Genomic DNA, 19,285 nt, shown 5'->3' on the forward strand with positions numbered 1-19,285 from the left:
GTATGGAGCACTGTACATATGGAGAAAGAAAAATGTCAGCATGGAAAATTTATTACAAAATAGATGGATTATGCGGTTGACATAAATTCATATAATCATACAATAAACTAATCGAACATTGAGAGGAATGGTGTGTGTGTGTCTGTGTGTGTGTGTGAAATTATCTTGTACTATAATGACATTATCCGCTTTTATATAGTAATCGATATATTATATAGTTACAATTTCAATATTTTTCTTTTAAACTCCCATTATATGCCGGAGGTATATACGCAGGTCATCCGTACTGTCGAATATCTTTTGACATTGTATGTATGTATATATGTATGTGTGTGTATGTGTGTGTGTGTGTGTGTGTGTGTGTGTGTGTGTGTGTGTGTGTGTGTGTGTGTGTATGTGTAAATATATAATATATATACACATTAGCAGGGGACGTTCCAAGAGAACAATTGATCGTTGTATTTACGTTTTATTAAATGATGAGAGAAAGAAATTGTGAACTTAAATTTTGAATAATAAATAGAGATAACCATTTATGATCTCTTATGCCACGAACACAAGGAAATTTTATGTTTCTGATTATTATCTTGGACGTCCGATGTGTATATTCAAATCCAGCAATCAGATTGATAAACGTCAGATAAGAACAAAATCAGTCTGATAAAATGAAAAATCTGCAATTCCTGTTGGAAGTGTCCGCGAGAATTAAGTCACGTGGAAAAATACGTCTGTGCAAGGCAACACAAATCTCTGACGTTAATCAATAATTCTCGTTAATCTTCAATTCTCTTAGTAGCGCATTGCGCACGTTCGATCTCTCCTTTATCTACACGCGTGATCTACAAAAAAAGATCGCACATATCGGAAAATATGTAGATAATTGACTCTTATGCTACTTTCCTATGTTTATATTTCATACAATATCCGCTCGCATGCGGAGCTAATAATTTATTCCTTTACTTTCGGAACATATCTGGGATATCCGAGGCTCGGATACGATGCAGACAAAAGGAAAGTCAGACAATCCTGATGACGTGGAAGGTACAAAATATTCGTTAAATCAAGTGATTGACACCATGCAACATGTTTGATATCTTTTTTTTTCATGTAGCATATGTACACTCAGATTGTTTGCAAATGATCGCGAGGAAGAAACTAATTCGCCCATAAATCCGAGAACCTCGAAATCCGCGAGCATAAACATAGCTACATATATATATTTTTGTTGTTGTTGTTGTTGTTGTTGTTGTAAATGCATATAACAGAAGCACACGAATACACACATGGAAAATTCATAATTGAAAATGACAGAATCTTCAAGCGATGTATAACTCTCGGTCTGTCGTTTTATGTATAAAAAAAAAGAAGTCGCTCTAGTCCTTCAAAAAATATAAGATACAAAATATGAAATTCTTTGCTCGACTCTGCGTTGCTATGCCGCACCCTAGAAAACTCGTAAGCAGAGTTCGATATGCGACACGCAACCGATGAAGCGCGAAAAAGGAATAGAGCGCCGGCGAATTTCAATTCACGTGCTTCCCGAATCATCTCCACGGTCTAAACAGTCTTTGTCGTTAACGCGAAACGCCGTGCTCCGTTTTATGGAAAGACACAATTCGTCCGAAGATATAGATTAAGAGCTTAACGATACTTTATTTGTCTGCTCTAATAAGTTTCTCAACCGCGGTATATATGGTGCTGCAAATCAACAGTATATAAAGATGTATATGTGTGTGTGTGTGTATAAATATATATATATATATATATATATATATCACTCGATGACGTACTATTCAATATAGTCAGCGCTAAAAATCCTTTTATTTAGAATACCTTTATTATTCGCTCTTTCGCATCTCAACCACACTGACTCGTCCTTGTGTAAAAAAATAGCGGGTCGACAATAGTTGCCGTAGTTCGTATAAAGTAACAGCAGCCTTTGCAACAATTAACTTTTTACGATTGGATATAACACGTAGCTTTCAATTGTTTCGTTATATTAGTATAGGAAAATTCGCGCACGGCGCATTCTCTCAATAACAAAAAAAAAAAAAAACAAAAAGAGACAATTACAAAAAAAGAGTAAAAACAACGTGTTGGCTCGCTCAGATAAAGCAAAGATAAAAAGAGATAAAGAGAGATAAAAAGTGAATCTCAGCGGCAACGCGGAGTACCGCCATATAAAAAATTACGTAAGCTCCGTAATATAATACTGTATCGTACGATATACATATGTACGACACTACACACATTAAGGCGTTGAATGTTGGCACCATATTCTTTAACGTACGATTCGAGGAAAGATCTCTTGAAGCAGATATTTTGCCTTCCATTAAATTGAGCTGGAGAGAATCGAGCTCTTAAAATGGTAAGAAGCGAAGTATTCAATTCTCAGCGCGAATAAATATTTCAAGTTTTGACGCACAAATCACACATTCTTCCTTCTACATGATTACGTTCGATAATGGAAAAAAGAACCAGAGGTATTATAATCGTATTATATAACCGTCATTCTGAACAATTTCGAGTTTCAAATTAGTTATATTGCGGAAGAATCGATGCCAAACATAGACGTGTATATCCTCTCTTCTTTACGCATGTGAATGTTTTCCACTAAGTTCAACGTAAAACATTAGCGAGTAATGATTATACGGATTGTTATACAGACATCCTTAAATACACGATTAAATCGACTAGGCGTTATCATGGTCATTTTGTAGAATGAAAAACCATCACATATAGTAGTAAATTGTAAACTACAAACATTTCCCTTTGTATCGAGAAATTGTACTCACTTAGGATAGCAAAGATGTGCGGTAAAAATAATTTCCTATGAAAATGTGGTTTTTACTCGTAGAAACGTATTCCAAAATATGTTTTGCTTCACAATGTAACTAGAAAATTGTATTTACACGTTTATCTACACTGATTAGATACTCCTCATCCAAGTGACAGAAGAAAAAAGAGAAAGAGAGAGGGGATATACCAATTTCTAATGATTAATACAATTTTTATAGTCTTTTAAATCGTATCGAGCAAACGAGCAACTCGCAATTGGAGTACTGAGAGACTAGTTTATCTTCTTATCGTTAAAATTACATAGAGATCATTGTGCACGGTATTTCTTGGCTATTTGTAAATTCTAATAAATAATACGTGCAATGTGTAAAGTATTCGTTCTAACTTTAGTCTAAAGTAATCGTAAACGTATCTCGAAACGTATTAATGTCGCAGATATTAACTGTAGAGAGACGTATTGTTAAGCGCCGTGGACGTTTAGCGCTAGATTAATATGATCTGTAGTGAAAATTAACGAGAATAAGAAACACTTGGGTGATAAAAGAAACATTTAACGAGGCGAACGACTCTCTCTCGAGATATGAAACTTACAAATGCCAAATGAAATTACATCTAAGGATGAGTACACTATAATATCGGAGATGTAACGCATGATTTCTGTTGATCAATGATTAACGCGATGTCGTTGATGAAGTCGTCATAAATGTGAGAAATGTTCTTTAGCGTAGTGAATGCACATATACAAAATGGAAAAAAATATACCAAATTATATTATACATATTAAAGAAAAAATAAAGTAATGAAATATGCAACGAATTTTGTAGTTCTTTTGGGACTCTCTTAAATGCTGGGAATATAAACACACACATATATGCGCGCGCGCGCGCACACACATACACACACGATCTAAGAGAGGTGATAATTCCAATATACTTTGCACTATTATCTTAAAGCAACAATCGACACATTCTTCCACGTGATTTAATTGTCACCGACATTTCTCATTGCAGGAACTGCAGGTTTGTTTTCCATTCAATTTCTTTTCTGACTTTTATTAACCCGATTGCTGGATTTGAATGTATACACCAGACGTCCGAGATAATGATCGGAGATACAAAATTCTCTTGCGTCTATAAAATATGAAATAAAAAATGCTTATTTAACTTATTATTTACAATTTCTTCCTCTCGTTATTTAATACAACGTGAACTCGATAACCGAATATTTTCTTGAGACATCCTGCTATGCGTACATAATGTATGTATATATTTATGCATGTGTGTGTGTGTGTGTGTGTGTTTATGTATGTGTGTGTATATATGTACACATGTGTCAAAAAATTCTATAGTACAGATGACACGCGTACCCCCGATGTGTAATGAGAGTTTAAAAGAAAAATATCAAAATTGTATTTGTAATATATTAATTATTATAAAAGCCGATAGTGTGACATTATAGTACAATATAATTTCAGACACGTATTACTCCTTTCAATGTTCCTCCTTTCAGTTAGTCTATCGTATGATCAATTAAAAAGGAAAGAAAAACGAAGTATTTAATTCTCAGCGCGTATACGTCGTATAAGTTGACTGTGTCTCTTTTACGCATGGTGCTGCAGATAAACATATTGATATAGGTAACGCTATACAGTAGTCCCCATAACTCTCAGCCATGAAGAAGCGAGCGAGAAACTCGGTATTCTCCAGTTCAATTTAATGGAAGGCAAAATATCTGCTTCAAGAGACCTTTCCTCGGATTCTCGTCCTCCATGTCATCGTAATCGTGCTCATCGTAATTGCTAACGATCGCGTTATTATTGCCTGGGCTGTAAGTTACGTCAGTGATACTCAGAGAACGGGAGCACGCCGGGCTTTCGTATCGGAACGGGAAGGGTGGCGGTAGCCGATGATGCTCGTTATAATTATTGTCGTTCTCATTCTCCTCCGAGTACGTCATTAGAAATACGTTATTGTGATAACCTTGATTACTTGAGCCGATTGGGAGTAAGGGATCGATACGAAGTTTCGCGAGTCTGTCATGCAATTCGTACATGTATTGCTGCTGCAGTTGCTGTTGTTGCAGCTGCAGCTGCAGCTGCTGATCTTGATTGTGACGCTGCACAATGAGTAGCGGTTCTTGTCACACGCAGTCTTCCAGTGACATTAGTAGAGGATTCACATACTCGAAGCCGTCAAATTCACTCTGATCGATTTTCTCAATTACCCTCCTGAAAGTTTTTTTTCTCATCTGAATATGACGCGCGGCATTATGATTATGACGACACAATTAACATGTCGACGTTCAAAACATTTTGGAGTTAAACCAGTATTCATGAGGAACGATGTTTCGCGGATATCCCAAGATTAATTAACCCTTTTGCGACTAACTACACAAATTTGCAAAATAACTTACGGATCGTCCGGAGTCAGATGCACAGGCTCATCCGTAAATTCGGGCGGGAAATTTGCCAGATCACGATCGGAATCCAAGCGTGGCTTGTAAGGCGGTGTAACCTGCTTGTGCTCCAACTGCGGCAGTGAAAGTAATCGTCGATAAACGCGATAAATTAAAAAAATTGCATCTATATCATGACGAAACTTACCATGTACCAATCGATCACTTTGAAGAAGGGATGGTTGGCAATGTCGTGAAAACCGGCAGGCCTCTTCGCGCAACCTAGCCTTTCCGCGGGGTCTTTGCAAAGGAATCCTTTAAGAACGGACGCCGCCTTAACGGATAACGAACGAGGTATACGTATGGTCTTCTCCAAAATAACTTGAAACAAGAAGTCTTCGGTGTTCTGATCCGGATTCTCGGATGCGCCCGTAATGTCGAAGGGACTACGACCCGCCAGCATCTCGTACAACAAGACTCCTAGGGCCCACCAGTCCACAGAAAAACTATATTCCTCGCCGCGGAGTATCTCGGGAGCGATATAATTGGGAGTACCGCAGAAAGTGCCCGTGTTGTCACCTTCTCTGATACCCTCTTTGCACATTCCGTAATCCGTCAGCTTGACGTGTCCTTCGTGGTCAAGCAGTACGTTGTCCAGTTTCAAATCCCTATAGATAATTCCTGAAAGCGAATCAATTTTACGTTAAAATGCGCATTTAATCTTCTAAATTATGAATATTATTACCTATAATCTTTAAATTATCTTGACTAAATTTACAAAAATTATCAATAAGTTCATATGAAAAGTGAGAAATATACACTTATGTAAGTATATTTATATGAAAGAAATAAAGTCTTTTACCTTTTTCGTGTAAGAAGTTCAAGGCAAGACTGATCTCGGCTACGTAAAACCGCGCGTGATCCTCGGGAAGACGGCGCTGTCTTTGCATGTGGAACATAAGATCACCGCCACGCACGAATTCAATCACAAAGAATAGACGCGAGGGTGTTTGGAAGCAGGAATGCAAGCCCACTAGGAAGGGATGATTCGAGGCCGTCTCGAACACATGTTTCTCCGTCTGCACCCAATCGATGTCTTCGTCGTCCGTCACCAGGGCTTTCTTGATCACTTTCATAGCGTAAATCCTCTTGGTGCGTTTGAGCTCTACCATCAAGACCTTCGCGTAGGAACCACGGCCGATCACCTTAATTAGCTCGAAGTCATTTAACGAATACTGACGTTGCATGTCATTGGAATTATCGCCGTCATTTAACGTGTCCAATGGCAATTCCTCCCCTTCCTCACTTCCCATCCCTGCGAAATAAAAAGAACGGTAAGATTTGATTGTAGGAACAGAAAGATTTCTGTAGGAGAGTTTTTATTTGGTCAATATCTAACAAAGTATGGGAAACGAGTGTAAGAGTTATTGATTATCCTTCATTAAATTAAACGCTTAATGAAATTAATCGTGCCTTCAGGACGCTCAAAAACGTCCGGTTCCGCGCGGCGTCTGATTGAGAATATAATCAATCACGTCACGGGAATATCTCCTTGAGAAATTGCAATTTGATATACTCTACGGTTGTCAGGGTAAACATCAGGCGTACAAATCATGCATCTTCACTGCACTGTTATGTCCGAAAGGAAGTGCATTATTAGGAGAACCTGAGAAGACGAAGCGTACGAAGGTAAATCTGAGGTAAACTCTCTTACGATCGCGCGGATGCTCCTCCATAATCGGCGACTCCGTGATCTCATCCTCGAGATGGGTCGCTGTAACGCATGGGAACGAATCAAGCTGTTGGTCGCCATTCCTGTCGATCGTCTGCGACTCTGCGCTCTGCAGTTGCTGCTGCTGCTGCTGCTGCTGCAGACTCAAGCATGGCTTCCTCACGACCTTGTGACATTTTTTGTGCACGAGTAACTTGCACTGGATGCACTTGAATCCCTGCCGCCCGAGACCCCAGATCCGATCCTGGCAGTATGCGCAAAAGGCTCTCTGCGAAGCAATCGTCGAAGGACGTTATTACCATTTACTTCTCGGACGATGACACGCCGGACAGCTGGCGTCCTGGGGCGCCGGCGGGATGAGGAAATTCGTAACAGTTAAGCCTCATTGCTCGACACGCGACGCTCCGCAGGTTGCCATGCCAAGTTATAAAGATCAACCGGGCTCGCCGAAGTTACTCGAGACGCGACATAACTGTAGTATCATCAGTGTGTTGGCGCAATAGCGCAAGTTCTCCTCTTGGCAGCTCGGAGCTGCGAAGTGCTTAAGGGAGAACGAGAGAAAGAGACAGATAGATGGATAGTTGGAGATAAAGATAGGAAGATATAGAGAGAAAGAGAGAGAGAGAGAGAGAGAGAGAGAGAGAGAGAGAGAGAGAGAGAGAGAGAGATATGATAGTTAAGTTTAAACCTGTATTAAACGCGAAATGCTCCTCCCGGAACACGGGCTCAATTCCGAGGGATAAAAGGAGTTAGGATGAACGAAGCGGGAGGATTACGCGCGAAGCGACGGATGTGGATATGTACTCCACGTATACGTTTCGTACGGGGATAGCTCTGCGCCTCCAGCAAAGCACAGACAGCAGAGTCTGCTCTTCATCGACGACGAAATCACTAGCCAGCAAGTTTCAACGTTGGAAGTGCTCTACGAAAAGTGCTTTACGCCGTGTCGCGACGTCGCATCCGCGAACATCTACCTTCGCGGGACAAAGTCTCTGGCGTGGAAGGGTGGAGCGACGGGATAAAGGGATAAAGGGATAAAGGGATAGAGGGATAGAGAGATAGAGAGATAGAGAGAGAGAGAGAGAAAGATAGAGCGAGGGGTTGATGAGTAAAATAGGCTGACAATGATAATTAAATGAATATGATGCTTACCCGATTGAATCGTTTCGCCTGAAAAATATGGCCGTTCACTCGGTACAGCTTCCTCCATCTACGAGCGCCACGTCTGTAGATGCTTCCTTCGGAAAATGAAATAACATAAATGTCATAAATGATAGAAAGCATCAGCTGATTGATCGGCTCGCCGCGACTCCCACGACCGTGGCAAGCTACGATGAATAATCGCGCGGTCATCCCGACGCGAGTGTTCCCTCACGATTCATTCAGCTATTCTTCAATAATAAAAAAAGCCGATAAAATAGTGGTAACGAATTGCTCTCCACGAGATCATCGAGATGTTCAGCGGTGAAACATCATTCGCGCGCGCTCTTTTTCCTCTCATATATATCTCTGGGCTTTAAAGAGAGAGAGAAAGAGAGAGAGAGAGAGAGAAAGAGAGAGAGAGAAAGAGAGAGAGAGAAAAAGAGAGATGAGCAGCTCCGTACAGTTTCAATTATACAAAACATTCACACAATTCGGAGCGAGTAACAGTAACTATCCATGAGCAATGTGAATTTTTCAATACCAGCGTCCATAGAAACAAATAACAAAGTTTCGCCGCCGAACATCGCGAGCTGCTCGGCGGATTGATTTCGCACCACCATTTTCTCTCCCTTTTCGTCTCGACCGCGAGACCTCGACGTGTGATTGAGCGACGCGCGGCTTCACCGGCAACGGACAAAGCAAATCGACGACGCAGCGAGACAGCGACCGATGGCGATAACAGCAACGAAATATATTCGCGCGCCAACGCCAGTTTCCTTCTTTTACTCTTGAGAGTTACCGCGCGAGAAGCTTTTCATCAAGTGTAAGACTGGTCTGATCAAGTCCATGTTGCTCGACAGGCACGATCGCCGAATATATCACACCAGGCGGCGATCCGGGGACTCTTGGCACTCTCTCGACACTTTCGCACACGCGCGAGAAAGAGAGAAGTCGCGTGTTTGAAAACAAAAGTTGATCCCGACAGATCAAACGGGTCAACAAATCGACTCAAGAGAGTAACGTGTAGTAGTTGCGCAAATGACGTGATTTCGATCTCTCAGCTCGCTGCGGCATCGAGTGTTGCGAGTGTACCCTGGGTTTCAAAAGTGCTCCGACACTTTTCCCTTCTTCTTCTTCTTCTTCTTCTTCTTAGATGCGTTTCGGAACGCGGTAGAAATGTTCGGCGAGAGAGGACTTGACTTTTCAAAGGAATTTTTTAGAAACCAAGCCATCGGCTCGAGTTTTCTTTTTCAACAGCAGGTTCTCTCATTGGACCATCAGCTGCGTTCCGAGCTGCATTCAAGAGAAGTGTCGGAACTGTTTTAAAAGCCAGAGTATACGTGTAGGAGTCCGAATGCGCTCTAAAACTACCCTGACGCAGGCGTTGATGTTATGATTGATTGTGATGGTTTCGACTGACGTATCGATGGGGAGACATAGATAGACAAAGAGTGAGAGAGACAGAAAGAGAGAATTTAGGGTAGGGTGTGAAGAAAGAGTGTGTAAAAGAGGGGGAGAGAGAGAGAGACAGAGAAGAGAGAGAGAGAGAGAGAGAGAGAGAAAGAAAGAAAAAAAAGAACCGGACGGAAGTTTCTCCGAGCGCTTCTGTTTCTCTTGTAAACGGAGCGAGCGCGAGACGTGTCTTCTATTATCGCGTGCTAAAGTCGTTTCTTTCCACCGGCCGGTTAATTAGAACTCGCTGGCTAGTACGCAATTGACTAGACGTCGAGCGCAAGCGGCCTGCGCGGATTTGGCTTGCGATGTTTCCAATGAACGGTAAACACACTCACTGTCTTCTCCCTGACAAGGCATCCCAGGTGCGGGCGGCACGTTTGGAAAAACTGCAACAGAAGAGAAAAATTTACGCTCACTTTGTGACCCACAGGATCCCTTTCTCTCCCCTTTCTCGATGCGCTAAGGCGGGATTTCGAATCACACTTGGTGAAGTGTGAACCCGCGACGGTTCCGTTTGAGCAATCATCATTTCTTTTTCTATCGCACCATGAACTCACATCGTGAACTCAATGTTGCACTTTTCAACCAAGTTCGAGGTACAAAGAGAACAGATTGAGATTAAAGCGACGCACGGAGACAAAGAGATCCGTGGAATCAACGCGACCATGAACGGAGCAAACGCGCTTCCGTCGGAGGAGGTAGAAAATGCCGATCTCCTCGTGAAGCGAATTCGACTCGAAGAAGCGGAAACTCTGCCTCCTCGAATCAAGACGCGCCGCCTGTTCGCTTCATCGCCGCGTCAAGTCAACCGGTCTTTTTCCTCCGTGAGGTGATTATCGTTTGTACGGCAAGATTATATCATCATCGACGATGAGACGGAAGACTTGTTTCCTCAGATCGAGCCATCACACTGACAATCAGAGACAGACAGAGACGGACAGGTTTCCCGAGGCAGCGAGACCCCGATCTCATCCGGACGATAATCCAGAAGACGCCGCGCGGAGAGTCATACTTTTCAGCAACACAAGCGTCAACGATCTGAGAGCCGCGTCCTCGAGGTGACGGTGAGCGAGCGACATCGCGCTCGTTCGGGCTAGTCCTGAGGCCACCGCCGAGAGAAGAGCACCACGTCGCGGCTCGGCCGACGGAGCGACGGTCGCGGCTTCGACTTACAGAGGAAACAGTCCGCGTAGAGGAACCCGATCGAGAGCCGCTGCTCGATGTCCAACATATCGCCGCGTTTCGTGCTATCCTGCGCGGTATCTCGCGATGTTACCGCTTACGGCGAGATAACGAGTAACACTGTGAATACTAGGCATCGAGGCATCGAGGCGCGTTATCAACTTATTATCGCCGTCGTTGTATTCGCGAACGTGGGGCGCGCAAACAGCGGCACACGTCGCAAATAGACGCGGCCGAGCGAGGTGGTCGTCGCGCGCTCTTCTCCTCCTCTCGGCGTCGCGCGGCGTTCGATTAAATTTCTCCGTGCGGCGATAACGCCCAGCCACCACCGCCGCCGCCGCCGCCGCCGCCGGGTGGAGGGTCCGGCGACGGAGACGCGCGCGTGTCGAAAAACAGCCGCTCGTGAGTCTCCGCGGTGCACGCTGACGTTTGTAATCTCGTTACCAGCGTTAGCCGGCGTTTAATCTATCCCTACGACGGTCACGAACGCGGTATAAATTGCGATTAGCGAGAATACGAGACGCGCGCGATATCCCGCGGCCCTTCCCCTTACCCGGAGCCGGCTTGTGTAACGGCACGGCCGGGAGGTTAAATACAAGCAGGTACATTGCTTCGCGTGTCGCCGTGAGCTGGATAACGCGCCTCGCGGGGTCCAGAATCCGGGGAGGAGAAGAAAGCGGACGCGGCGGCGCGGAGGTGAAGATTAAAGCCACGAATTGTTCCGGATTATTCGCTTTAAACGCTTTAAAGCGGTCATCCAGACGCGGCGGAGAGTCGTATTCCGCACGACGGCGGAGGCTTCGGAGGAGGTGGAGCAGGTGCAAGTGGTGGAGGAGGAGGAAGAGGAGGAGGAGGAGGAAGCTCCGATGGAGTGGCCAAAGCGATGCGGTGGCTGAAACGACGTCGAAGGTCACACGAAGCTGCCGAATATAAAGGGTTTTTATCGGCGGCGGGCACGTGCTCGATCGGATAAAACCGCCGCGACTCTTCGGGATAGGTTCCTGCCGCTCTCGATGAATGTAGGGCTTCACGTACAATGGCTGCGAGGTGGCGAGGAGGGAGCGAGCGTCCGCTGAAAATCACGCGGCACGTGCGGCGAAAGAGGAGAGGTACTCGAGGATACATCGTCGGCCTCTCGCGTAGCGTGACTGCGCTCGGATCCCTCCTATGGGCTATGAGCTATGGGAGGACGAAACGCGTCGGAGCCGAAGAAGCGCCTGAGAGATCACCACGAGACTCACACCCCTGCGCCAAAGTCACCCCAAGTAGAGGCTCGAGCATCAAGCGAGCGGGATGCGAAATATATGTGTGTGTGTGTGTGTACTCTCACGTTCGGCCGCGCGAGAGTGTCGTTCGGCCGTATACATCCCGCGTAGAGACAACGACGCGTGTCATACGATCGCAACGGCGGGCTCGCTAAACGAGGCCAACGCGGCGCTCTCTCGATGCGTAATCAAATCGTTCGTTACGAGATCGCGGCTCACCGCAGACACATATCAATGATGCAGGGCGTGTACAGAGAGAGAGAGAGAGAGAGAGAGAGAGAGAGAGAGAGAGAGAGAGAGAGAGAGAGAGAGAGAGAGAGGGAAGGAGGGGGGATAGAGGGGCGGGGAGAAGAGGGGGGACAGCGAACGCGAGCAATTTCTTAAAATATTCATGGACTAATTATCGCGGGGGATCGATGACACGAACGATAAAGACGATACGATACGCTCCCCCACGGTGCAACGAGGTATGGGGATGCACGTATACGCAGCGTGTACCCCAGAAGCACGATCTATAATGGCAAGCACGTAAGTGCACCCCGCCGGTGCATACGTGCGAGGGGTAGGAAGGCTCTCCAGCCGAGATCGTATTTGAAATTCTTCTGGACGCCGGCGAAGGGTTCGCGGGTGGAAGAGCGAGCTCTCTCACGCGCCGGTATCGAGAGCCGGAGCGAGCAACGCACATTTGTCGTGTATTTGCCGATAAAGGAGAAACGGCGAGTTACAAGAGAAAGATAATATTTATCGCCGAAGCGCGATATTCAGAGCGATAATGAATCGTTGCTTTTATCGCTCGAACGTGTTGTAAATAAAAGAAGCCGCTCTGCGCGGCGCGTATCGTTCGTCGCGATATGTGCGTAACATGTTTCAAAGGTTTGTCAACAATACGGTGTTACGTATTCTCCCCCCTCTCTCTCTCTCTGTCTCTCTCTTCCTCTTCCTCTCTTTTTTTCCCACGAACAAATCGTCGGCTATTCTGCCGTCGTGCCTCGTTTGTTTAATTGTACCGCATCGGAGAAATGGTTACTCAATGTGACGGCGAGTGGCAATGCGTCAAATTACGTCGTTAGTCGCGGCGCTGTCGAATGAAGCGCGAAGCGTTAATTAAGAAACGACGAGGGAAACCTTTCTCTCTGTCTTTCTTCTCACCCACTCACCCCACCCATCCAGCCGACCGACCACCGAGCATTAAGTACTCAACGTCGAAAAGAAGGGAAAAAAGGGTGTGCTGGAGAGAGAAGCAAGCGACTCGACTACAATCACTAATCTCCGCCGTCTTATTTCAGTGAAGGACAGAGTCGTGATAATGAATTCACGTGACCGACTTAGAGAGTTTTATATTACTGCAGTGCGCTAAACGTCGCCTACGGTCTCCAGACTGTCGTCGTCGCCACCGTCAACTGTCAACAATACCAAAGCCGACCAGACACGGTGGCGACAGCGTACAACTGCCGCCGATAATAAACGTCGCCGAGGCGCCGAGTCCTCCGAGTGAGCGAAACGCGCGTTTTTCTGCGAACGCGCGAGACGGGCGTCGCTGGGAATGTGCACCGAAGGCGGATACACAAAAACGTTATCTGGCAAGCCAGACTTTGACCTAGATCACGCGCGCGCCGCATTAAAGAAATACGACGAATCCCCCGCTGGGGCGGGGGGTGAGAGTCAACGAGGAGGGGGAGAGGCGAAGCTGGTTGCAGCGCGCGCGAAGGGCGCTCCCGTGGGACCAGACTCGCCCTGAGGGAAACAACCTGGGACCACGAAACCGCCGTCGTCGTCGTCGTCGTCGTCGTCGTCGTCATCATCATCATTGCCGACGACGACGACCATGACGAGCGACACGATTCACGTACCCCAGGTGATCTCGTTGAACTGGAACTGCGACGAACCCGCGTGCTCCTCCAGCAGTGACGTCATTGAGGGCGCGGGTTCAGGAGGCGGATTGCACGGCCCGTGCACGCGGCACGTCGTGGTAGTCCCCAGTCCGCGACTGGCGTATATCAGCTCGGCGTTGTGATGCACCTCCTCGAGCTCGACGTCCGGCAGATCTTCCATGCCTTCGGGGTCGCAGGGAAGCGGCGGTTTCGGCCTGCCGGCCGACGAGGACGAGGTGCCGGGCTGCGCGAAGATATCGTCGTGCGGCGTGCCGCCGCGGGGTGGTGAGATCTCGCCGCGGATGCCGCTTGTCACGATTGGCTGCTCATATTCGGCGGAGTCGCCGCTACCCGGCGACTGTGGCGCGTATGCGCTCGTGCCGGGTCTTATGTGTCGTTCGCGGGGTAACACTTGAATGCCGGTGGACGTGGTGGAGGAGGACGGGCCGACCTCGACGCCGGTGGTGATGCGCCGGCTGGCGACGGCCGCGGCTGCCGCCGTCGCCGCCGAATACGAGTAGAAGGAACCACCCTGGATCATCATGCTGCAGGGTGGTTCCTCCACCACCGCGACCGCGCAGCCGGGGGTGGCTGCGAGCTCTCCTTGCTGCACGCCGTAAGTGCTCTGCGACAGCTCCGCTTGTGTCTGGTACACTTGTGATTGCTGTTGCTGCTGCTGCTGCTGCTGTTGGTGCTGATGCAGGCTGCTCTGGTGTTGCTGCTGTTTGTCTTTCTCGCGGCGAGGCGACCGACCCCGATCGCTGACGGAAGTTGCGCTCCAGTAGCCCCACGCCATTCTGTAGCAGCGAATTTAGCCGTGCTTGCCTCGCCTACCTCTATCGCACCGATGTGTGTATCCTTTATCGCTCCACCCGCGCGAGATCACCTCGCCTTGCCTCGCCTCGCCTCGCCTCGCCGCGCCGCGCCTAGCCTCTCTGTTTTCGCTCTCTCTCTCTCTCTCTTTCTCTCTCTCTCCCTCTCTCTCTCTCTCTCTCTCTCTCTCTCTCTCTCTCTCTTTCTCCCTACCGATTTCCTGCCCCACCGTTCGCCGTCTCTACCCCGTCTCTCTTCCGTCGGCTTGTGCGCCTTGCCCTCTTTCTTTCTCCCTTGTCTCCTCGCGCTTTCTTTCTCTCTCTCTCTCTCTCTCTCTCTCTCTCTCTCTTGGACTCCTTCACCACCGCGGTCGACCTCTTGCAGGAGCCGGGATGAGCATGCGACGACGAATCACCAGCTCGATCGATGCTAGTTTACCGCCTCTTTTGCGACCTCTCTCTACTCGCCGAGCGTCGAGCCAAGCGCGCCGACGACTATCGCGAATACTACTACTTGTCTACCGACATGATGACGCAACTCCTTCGCAGCTAACGACCTGTCGAAGGTCCGTGTTGAGGAAAGTCTCGTTTTCTCTCTCTTCCTCTCAGTCTTTCTCTTTCTCTCTTTCTCTTTATAAGTGTACTCTCTCTCTCTCTCTCTCTCGCTCTCTTTCTCTCTCTTCCTCGCTCTTTTTCTCCGGTAACCGGGTCTCTTCCGGCACAACTTCCCTCTCGTCCGCGATCGACACTTCCTCCGTCGACCTCGGCGAAACAACCCGAATCGCGTTCTCACGGGACGACCAGGCGCGACAGTGAGGTGCGACGTGACGTGACGTTGTTGCCCTTGCTGATCGGCCCGTGCAAGGATATCGACTACCGCGGTGAGATGCGTTAACCGCCGCCGCCGCCGCCACCACCGCCTCCACCGTTGCGCCGCCGTCGCCGCCCGGCGCGCGCTACCGACCGAATCGCGCAAACGCGGATCACATCGAGGTGGAAGCGATATACCGTCCTTCGTCGTCCCCACGCCGTCGACCGGTCCTATGTCCCGCCTGTATCCACCCACAGGCTCTCTGCTTCTCCCAAGCTCTCTACCTCTGTTCACAGCCTCGTCCATCCTTCTTTTCGCCCCGTTTTTCTCCTTTTTCTTATGCTTTTGCAGTTTCAGCACTGATCATCCAGCGATTCTTCTTCCTGATCTCGCCCCCGTCTTCGCGCTAACTTTGCTTTGCCGACTTATATTGCGTTACCCGGCGCCCGCGCTTTTCTCGTTAACTCGATTTCTCTTCTGTCAAAGGGTATTCCGTTCCCGCGGCAAGTCCTACGGATAATTTCGTCCCAGAATGGCGCGACTCCGTTCACAGTGCCACTTTATTTTCTACCAATTTTTCTTCCATTTCTCTCGTCGAGTTTCACGAAAAGCCCTTCCTCGACTCATCATCGCCTTGGCGACGTTGATCCTCCCTTGTTCCTTCCTTGCGACACGCAGTATCACTGTTGTTTATCACAGCCGCAGCTGCAGCTGATGTCGAACACACGTGTGCGATTGTGTAGGCACACAAAGCTGCGACGCGTTACGTGCATCGATTCCACTGTCGACTATTGCGCGGTGATGCTTCACTCCACATATCGGGTACAGCCAGCCGCGTCGCGCCTCTTCCGTTGATCTCCGTTACAAGATCGTCATTGATTTTCGGAGTGGAATCTCGTCAAAGTCCTCAGAGAAAAAGTGCAATCGTCGCATTTAATAAAAGCGATGAGAGAACGATACATTCCACGTAAAGGTCTCCACCTCTTTGAGCCAGAGTGCCCTCGACAAGGCGCGAAACTTATCTTGTCCAAGTGTCTTCTTAATTCGCCGTACGTGATCGATATTCCTCGATGATCGATGCTGCTCACGATGAGATCGTTGCGTTTATTAATCCTTCGCTGTCGAATGTCGAATTACAATTTCTCAATATGAAATTTATACCCCCCTCCCGATTGTTCGAGAGCCGGAAAACACGATGAACTCCTACACCTATCTCTTTCAGAACTTCGATCTTTGCCGCTCAAAGAGGAGCAGACGACGAAAGCGTGAGAGTCAAACCTTTCGGGCCGAAAATGGGAAACGCACGAACGCAACAAGATCTATCGTCTAAGAAGTATCCTACTGTCACGCAAATGAAACCTATATAGAGTTGTATCTCCAGTGCATATCTCGGGCTAGACGAATCCCTAAGCACGTCACGTTCCGTATGTGTGTGACCGGGGAATACTCGTGAATACAAACCTGCGCCCGCGCGCGAGCGATCTGAAAGAATGTCATCATCTCTCGTGGCGTCGCGATTGATAGATCAGCCAGTGTGCATTATCGGTAATAAACAACGGGGTCAGCTTTCCACGAAGGTATTTCGCGCGGAACTCGATACGATGACGCTGATAAGCAACGACTCGTATCACCGATAAACTACCGATAAGTTGAGCATCGCTGCGTACAGCGATACGCCGATGCATCGTTACTCAAGGCGTATATCGGCGCATCGTGATCACATAAAGAAGCGCGTAACACGCTGGTGTATTATCGTTAATTGTATGTTAACCGCATGCGCGACTGTTATGGGTGCATTCGATGCTCGTTTCATACGTTCTCACCTCGACGGAGCATGTAGATGATCTTTAATCGATGCGGCGGCGCGATCAACTAAACGCTCCGAGGATCGATCGGATGCACGTTAGCGTTAGCTCACGGGAATTAATTAATTCATTGCGTACGCCACCGCTTGTCGAACCAACGTCGCAATCACCATCGTCGCATGCACGTCCATGAGCACGATATGACACTTTTGATTATGTAAGCGTCTAACATGCAAGGAATTTACCAACGCAACGCGTAGTCTTCAAATGATTAATGCATCGTTGCATCACCATGAATCCAAACGATAGACAAGACAGCTATGAGGTCGACTTCTATGTTAGCCTATGAATAACGTACTAACCGTGTATCGTTATTTCTGTATCCTTCTCGAGCTCGTACAGCCTCAGTGCTTCGTCCAGTTCCTGTTGGGAGGCGATTCTGCATGGATCACCTTCGTCGTCCACCCACTTCATAGTGAACTGTGACTCTGGCCGCATGTCAAAGCCGCATATTGTCCGCATCTCCTCGCGCAATGTGTCCACTGAGATTCCAGCGGTGATGTATGTGATTTGCACCTCCCTAATGTGAGAAAATTATGAAAGTTATCGGTTGTGAGGAAGTCACATTACGCACAGTCAATTTGCTGTATCTGGCAAGCTTGACTGATCTTCCTATTAAACTATGTTTTTAAGCATTTGCACAATATTATATCAGATTTATTGTCAGATATTGTATTCAACATTGATACGATTCAATTGCTAAAGAATAAGCATAAAAGATAATCCCAAATATATGAATATATGATAATCCTCAATATGTCATACAGCGATATGAAATATCGAGTGTTATTCTTTTGATCAGAGACAAATGTGAGAACAAATATACTACTGAGATTATGGCTTTGTAAATCGTAACAGTCAAGTTGATTAGCAAGTGAATTACCCATTGTATATGATTTTCACTCGAATGTCATCGTTCTCTGTCATCTGTGTAGGCATTTTTGGTACAGCGGACTCTTACTCTGAAAACACAGTTCAGCCGTATAACACCAAGTTCATTTAACTCAGTTCACAGAGGTACACTTGGTCTGCCACAATGTCACATATTATTCAGTGCAATAACGCCACGAAGAGGATACTGTGAATGTTGCAATATAATGTGTGTGTACACATATTCAACATTCTTCAATAATGTAAAGTTCAGATGCGATTTAACGAGTCGCTTCGAACACTCGACCGCACGGACTCTCACACGAAACTGCTCGCGAATGTTCCACTCTTAGCGTTAAAGTAGAAAAAGGCGGAAATTAGAAGAGGCTACGATGTTGGATAACAGTTATCTCCGAGTGGAGATACAGATCCCGCGACGCGGAAACAATGCTCGACGGGCGACGATCGACTAACGGCCAGCTTCTTACGGTTGTGCGACCGCCAATCAGGCCAGATACGTGACAATTGAGCTCTACTTCTACTGTCAATTAGGCTGCTTTACGTGCATGGCTTCTGTGACTCACCGCGATGAACTGTTACTTGGCAATCGCCATGTTTGTTGGTCACTGGCTGCCTCGTCGTGCGTACCTACGTATTCGCTGTGGTCGTTAATGCGCGAGTTTCGTGCTAGATGGCGCTCGCATCTATATTTTCGAGCATAAGACAATTTAATGCGAGGAGAGGTGCTTTAATTCACAATGAATCTTCCAGATATTAGAAATCGCCCACAGTTCATTAATGTATCATGATGACGAAGGATATCCCAAAAATTCACCACCACCAAGCGCAACTTGATACACGGTGTAACTAGGTTATAAAAACTTTCCACCAACGCGCATTAACAATACCACATATACGCGTAATTGATTATTTATTGATTATTCAACGAAGAAGAATGTCATCATGATAGCTTCACCTTAATATCCACAAACGAATGTGTGGAATTAGAAAATGCCGAGGTACAACCTCACGCTGCGCCCGCTGCGATGTCGTCCCGCCGGTTACACGCGCAAATGGACTGTAACT

The 19,285-nt window shown here is 47.0% G+C and overlaps 1 protein-coding gene across 3 annotated transcripts; it reads right to left on the reverse strand.

Moving 5' to 3' along the window:
- Window positions 1-4,770: 4,770 nt before the first annotated feature.
- Window positions 4,771-18,864, reverse strand: aPKC (protein kinase C iota type). 3 transcript variants are annotated; one of them, XM_025300700.1, is made up of 10 exons: window positions 18,784-18,864; window positions 18,213-18,291; window positions 17,632-17,849; window positions 9,859-9,909; window positions 8,078-8,163; window positions 6,908-7,193; window positions 6,056-6,508; window positions 5,402-5,874; window positions 5,212-5,327; window positions 4,771-5,026 (listed from the first exon to the last, which is right to left on the reverse strand). In XM_025300700.1, the coding sequence occupies exons 2-10, from the start codon at window positions 18,266-18,268 to the stop codon at window positions 4,939-4,941; spliced, it is 1,827 nt and encodes a 608-aa protein (XP_025156485.1). In that variant the 5' UTR covers window positions 18,269-18,291; window positions 18,784-18,864; the 3' UTR covers window positions 4,771-4,938. The 3 variants fall into 3 exon arrangements, with proteins under 3 accessions (XP_025156485.1, XP_019698818.1, XP_011146380.1); XM_019843259.2 differs by having other exon boundaries at window positions 18,213-18,862; XM_011148078.3 differs by lacking the exons at window positions 17,632-17,849; window positions 18,213-18,291; window positions 18,784-18,864 and adding an exon at window positions 13,821-14,800.
- Window positions 18,865-19,285: the final 421 nt, after the last annotated feature.

The sequence above is a fragment of the Harpegnathos saltator genome, unplaced genomic scaffold (genome assembly GCF_003227715.2).
Source record: "Harpegnathos saltator strain DR-91 unplaced genomic scaffold, Hsal_v8.6 scaffold38, whole genome shotgun sequence".
NCBI classification, from domain to species: domain Eukaryota; kingdom Metazoa; phylum Arthropoda; class Insecta; order Hymenoptera; family Formicidae; genus Harpegnathos; species Harpegnathos saltator.

Coding starts and splice junctions, on each gene's coding strand:
- aPKC (XM_011148078.3), bottom strand. CDS start 14,637: ATGGCGTGGGGCTACTGGAGCGCAACTTCCGTCAGCGATCGGGGTCGG. Junction 6,509..6,907: donor GGAGGAGCATCCGCGCGATC/GTAAGAGAGTTT, acceptor TTTATTTCGCAG/GGATGGGAAGTGAGGAAGGG. Junction 5,328..5,401: donor AAGTGATCGATTGGTACATG/GTAAGTTTCGTC, acceptor TCACTGCCGCAG/TTGGAGCACAAGCAGGTTAC.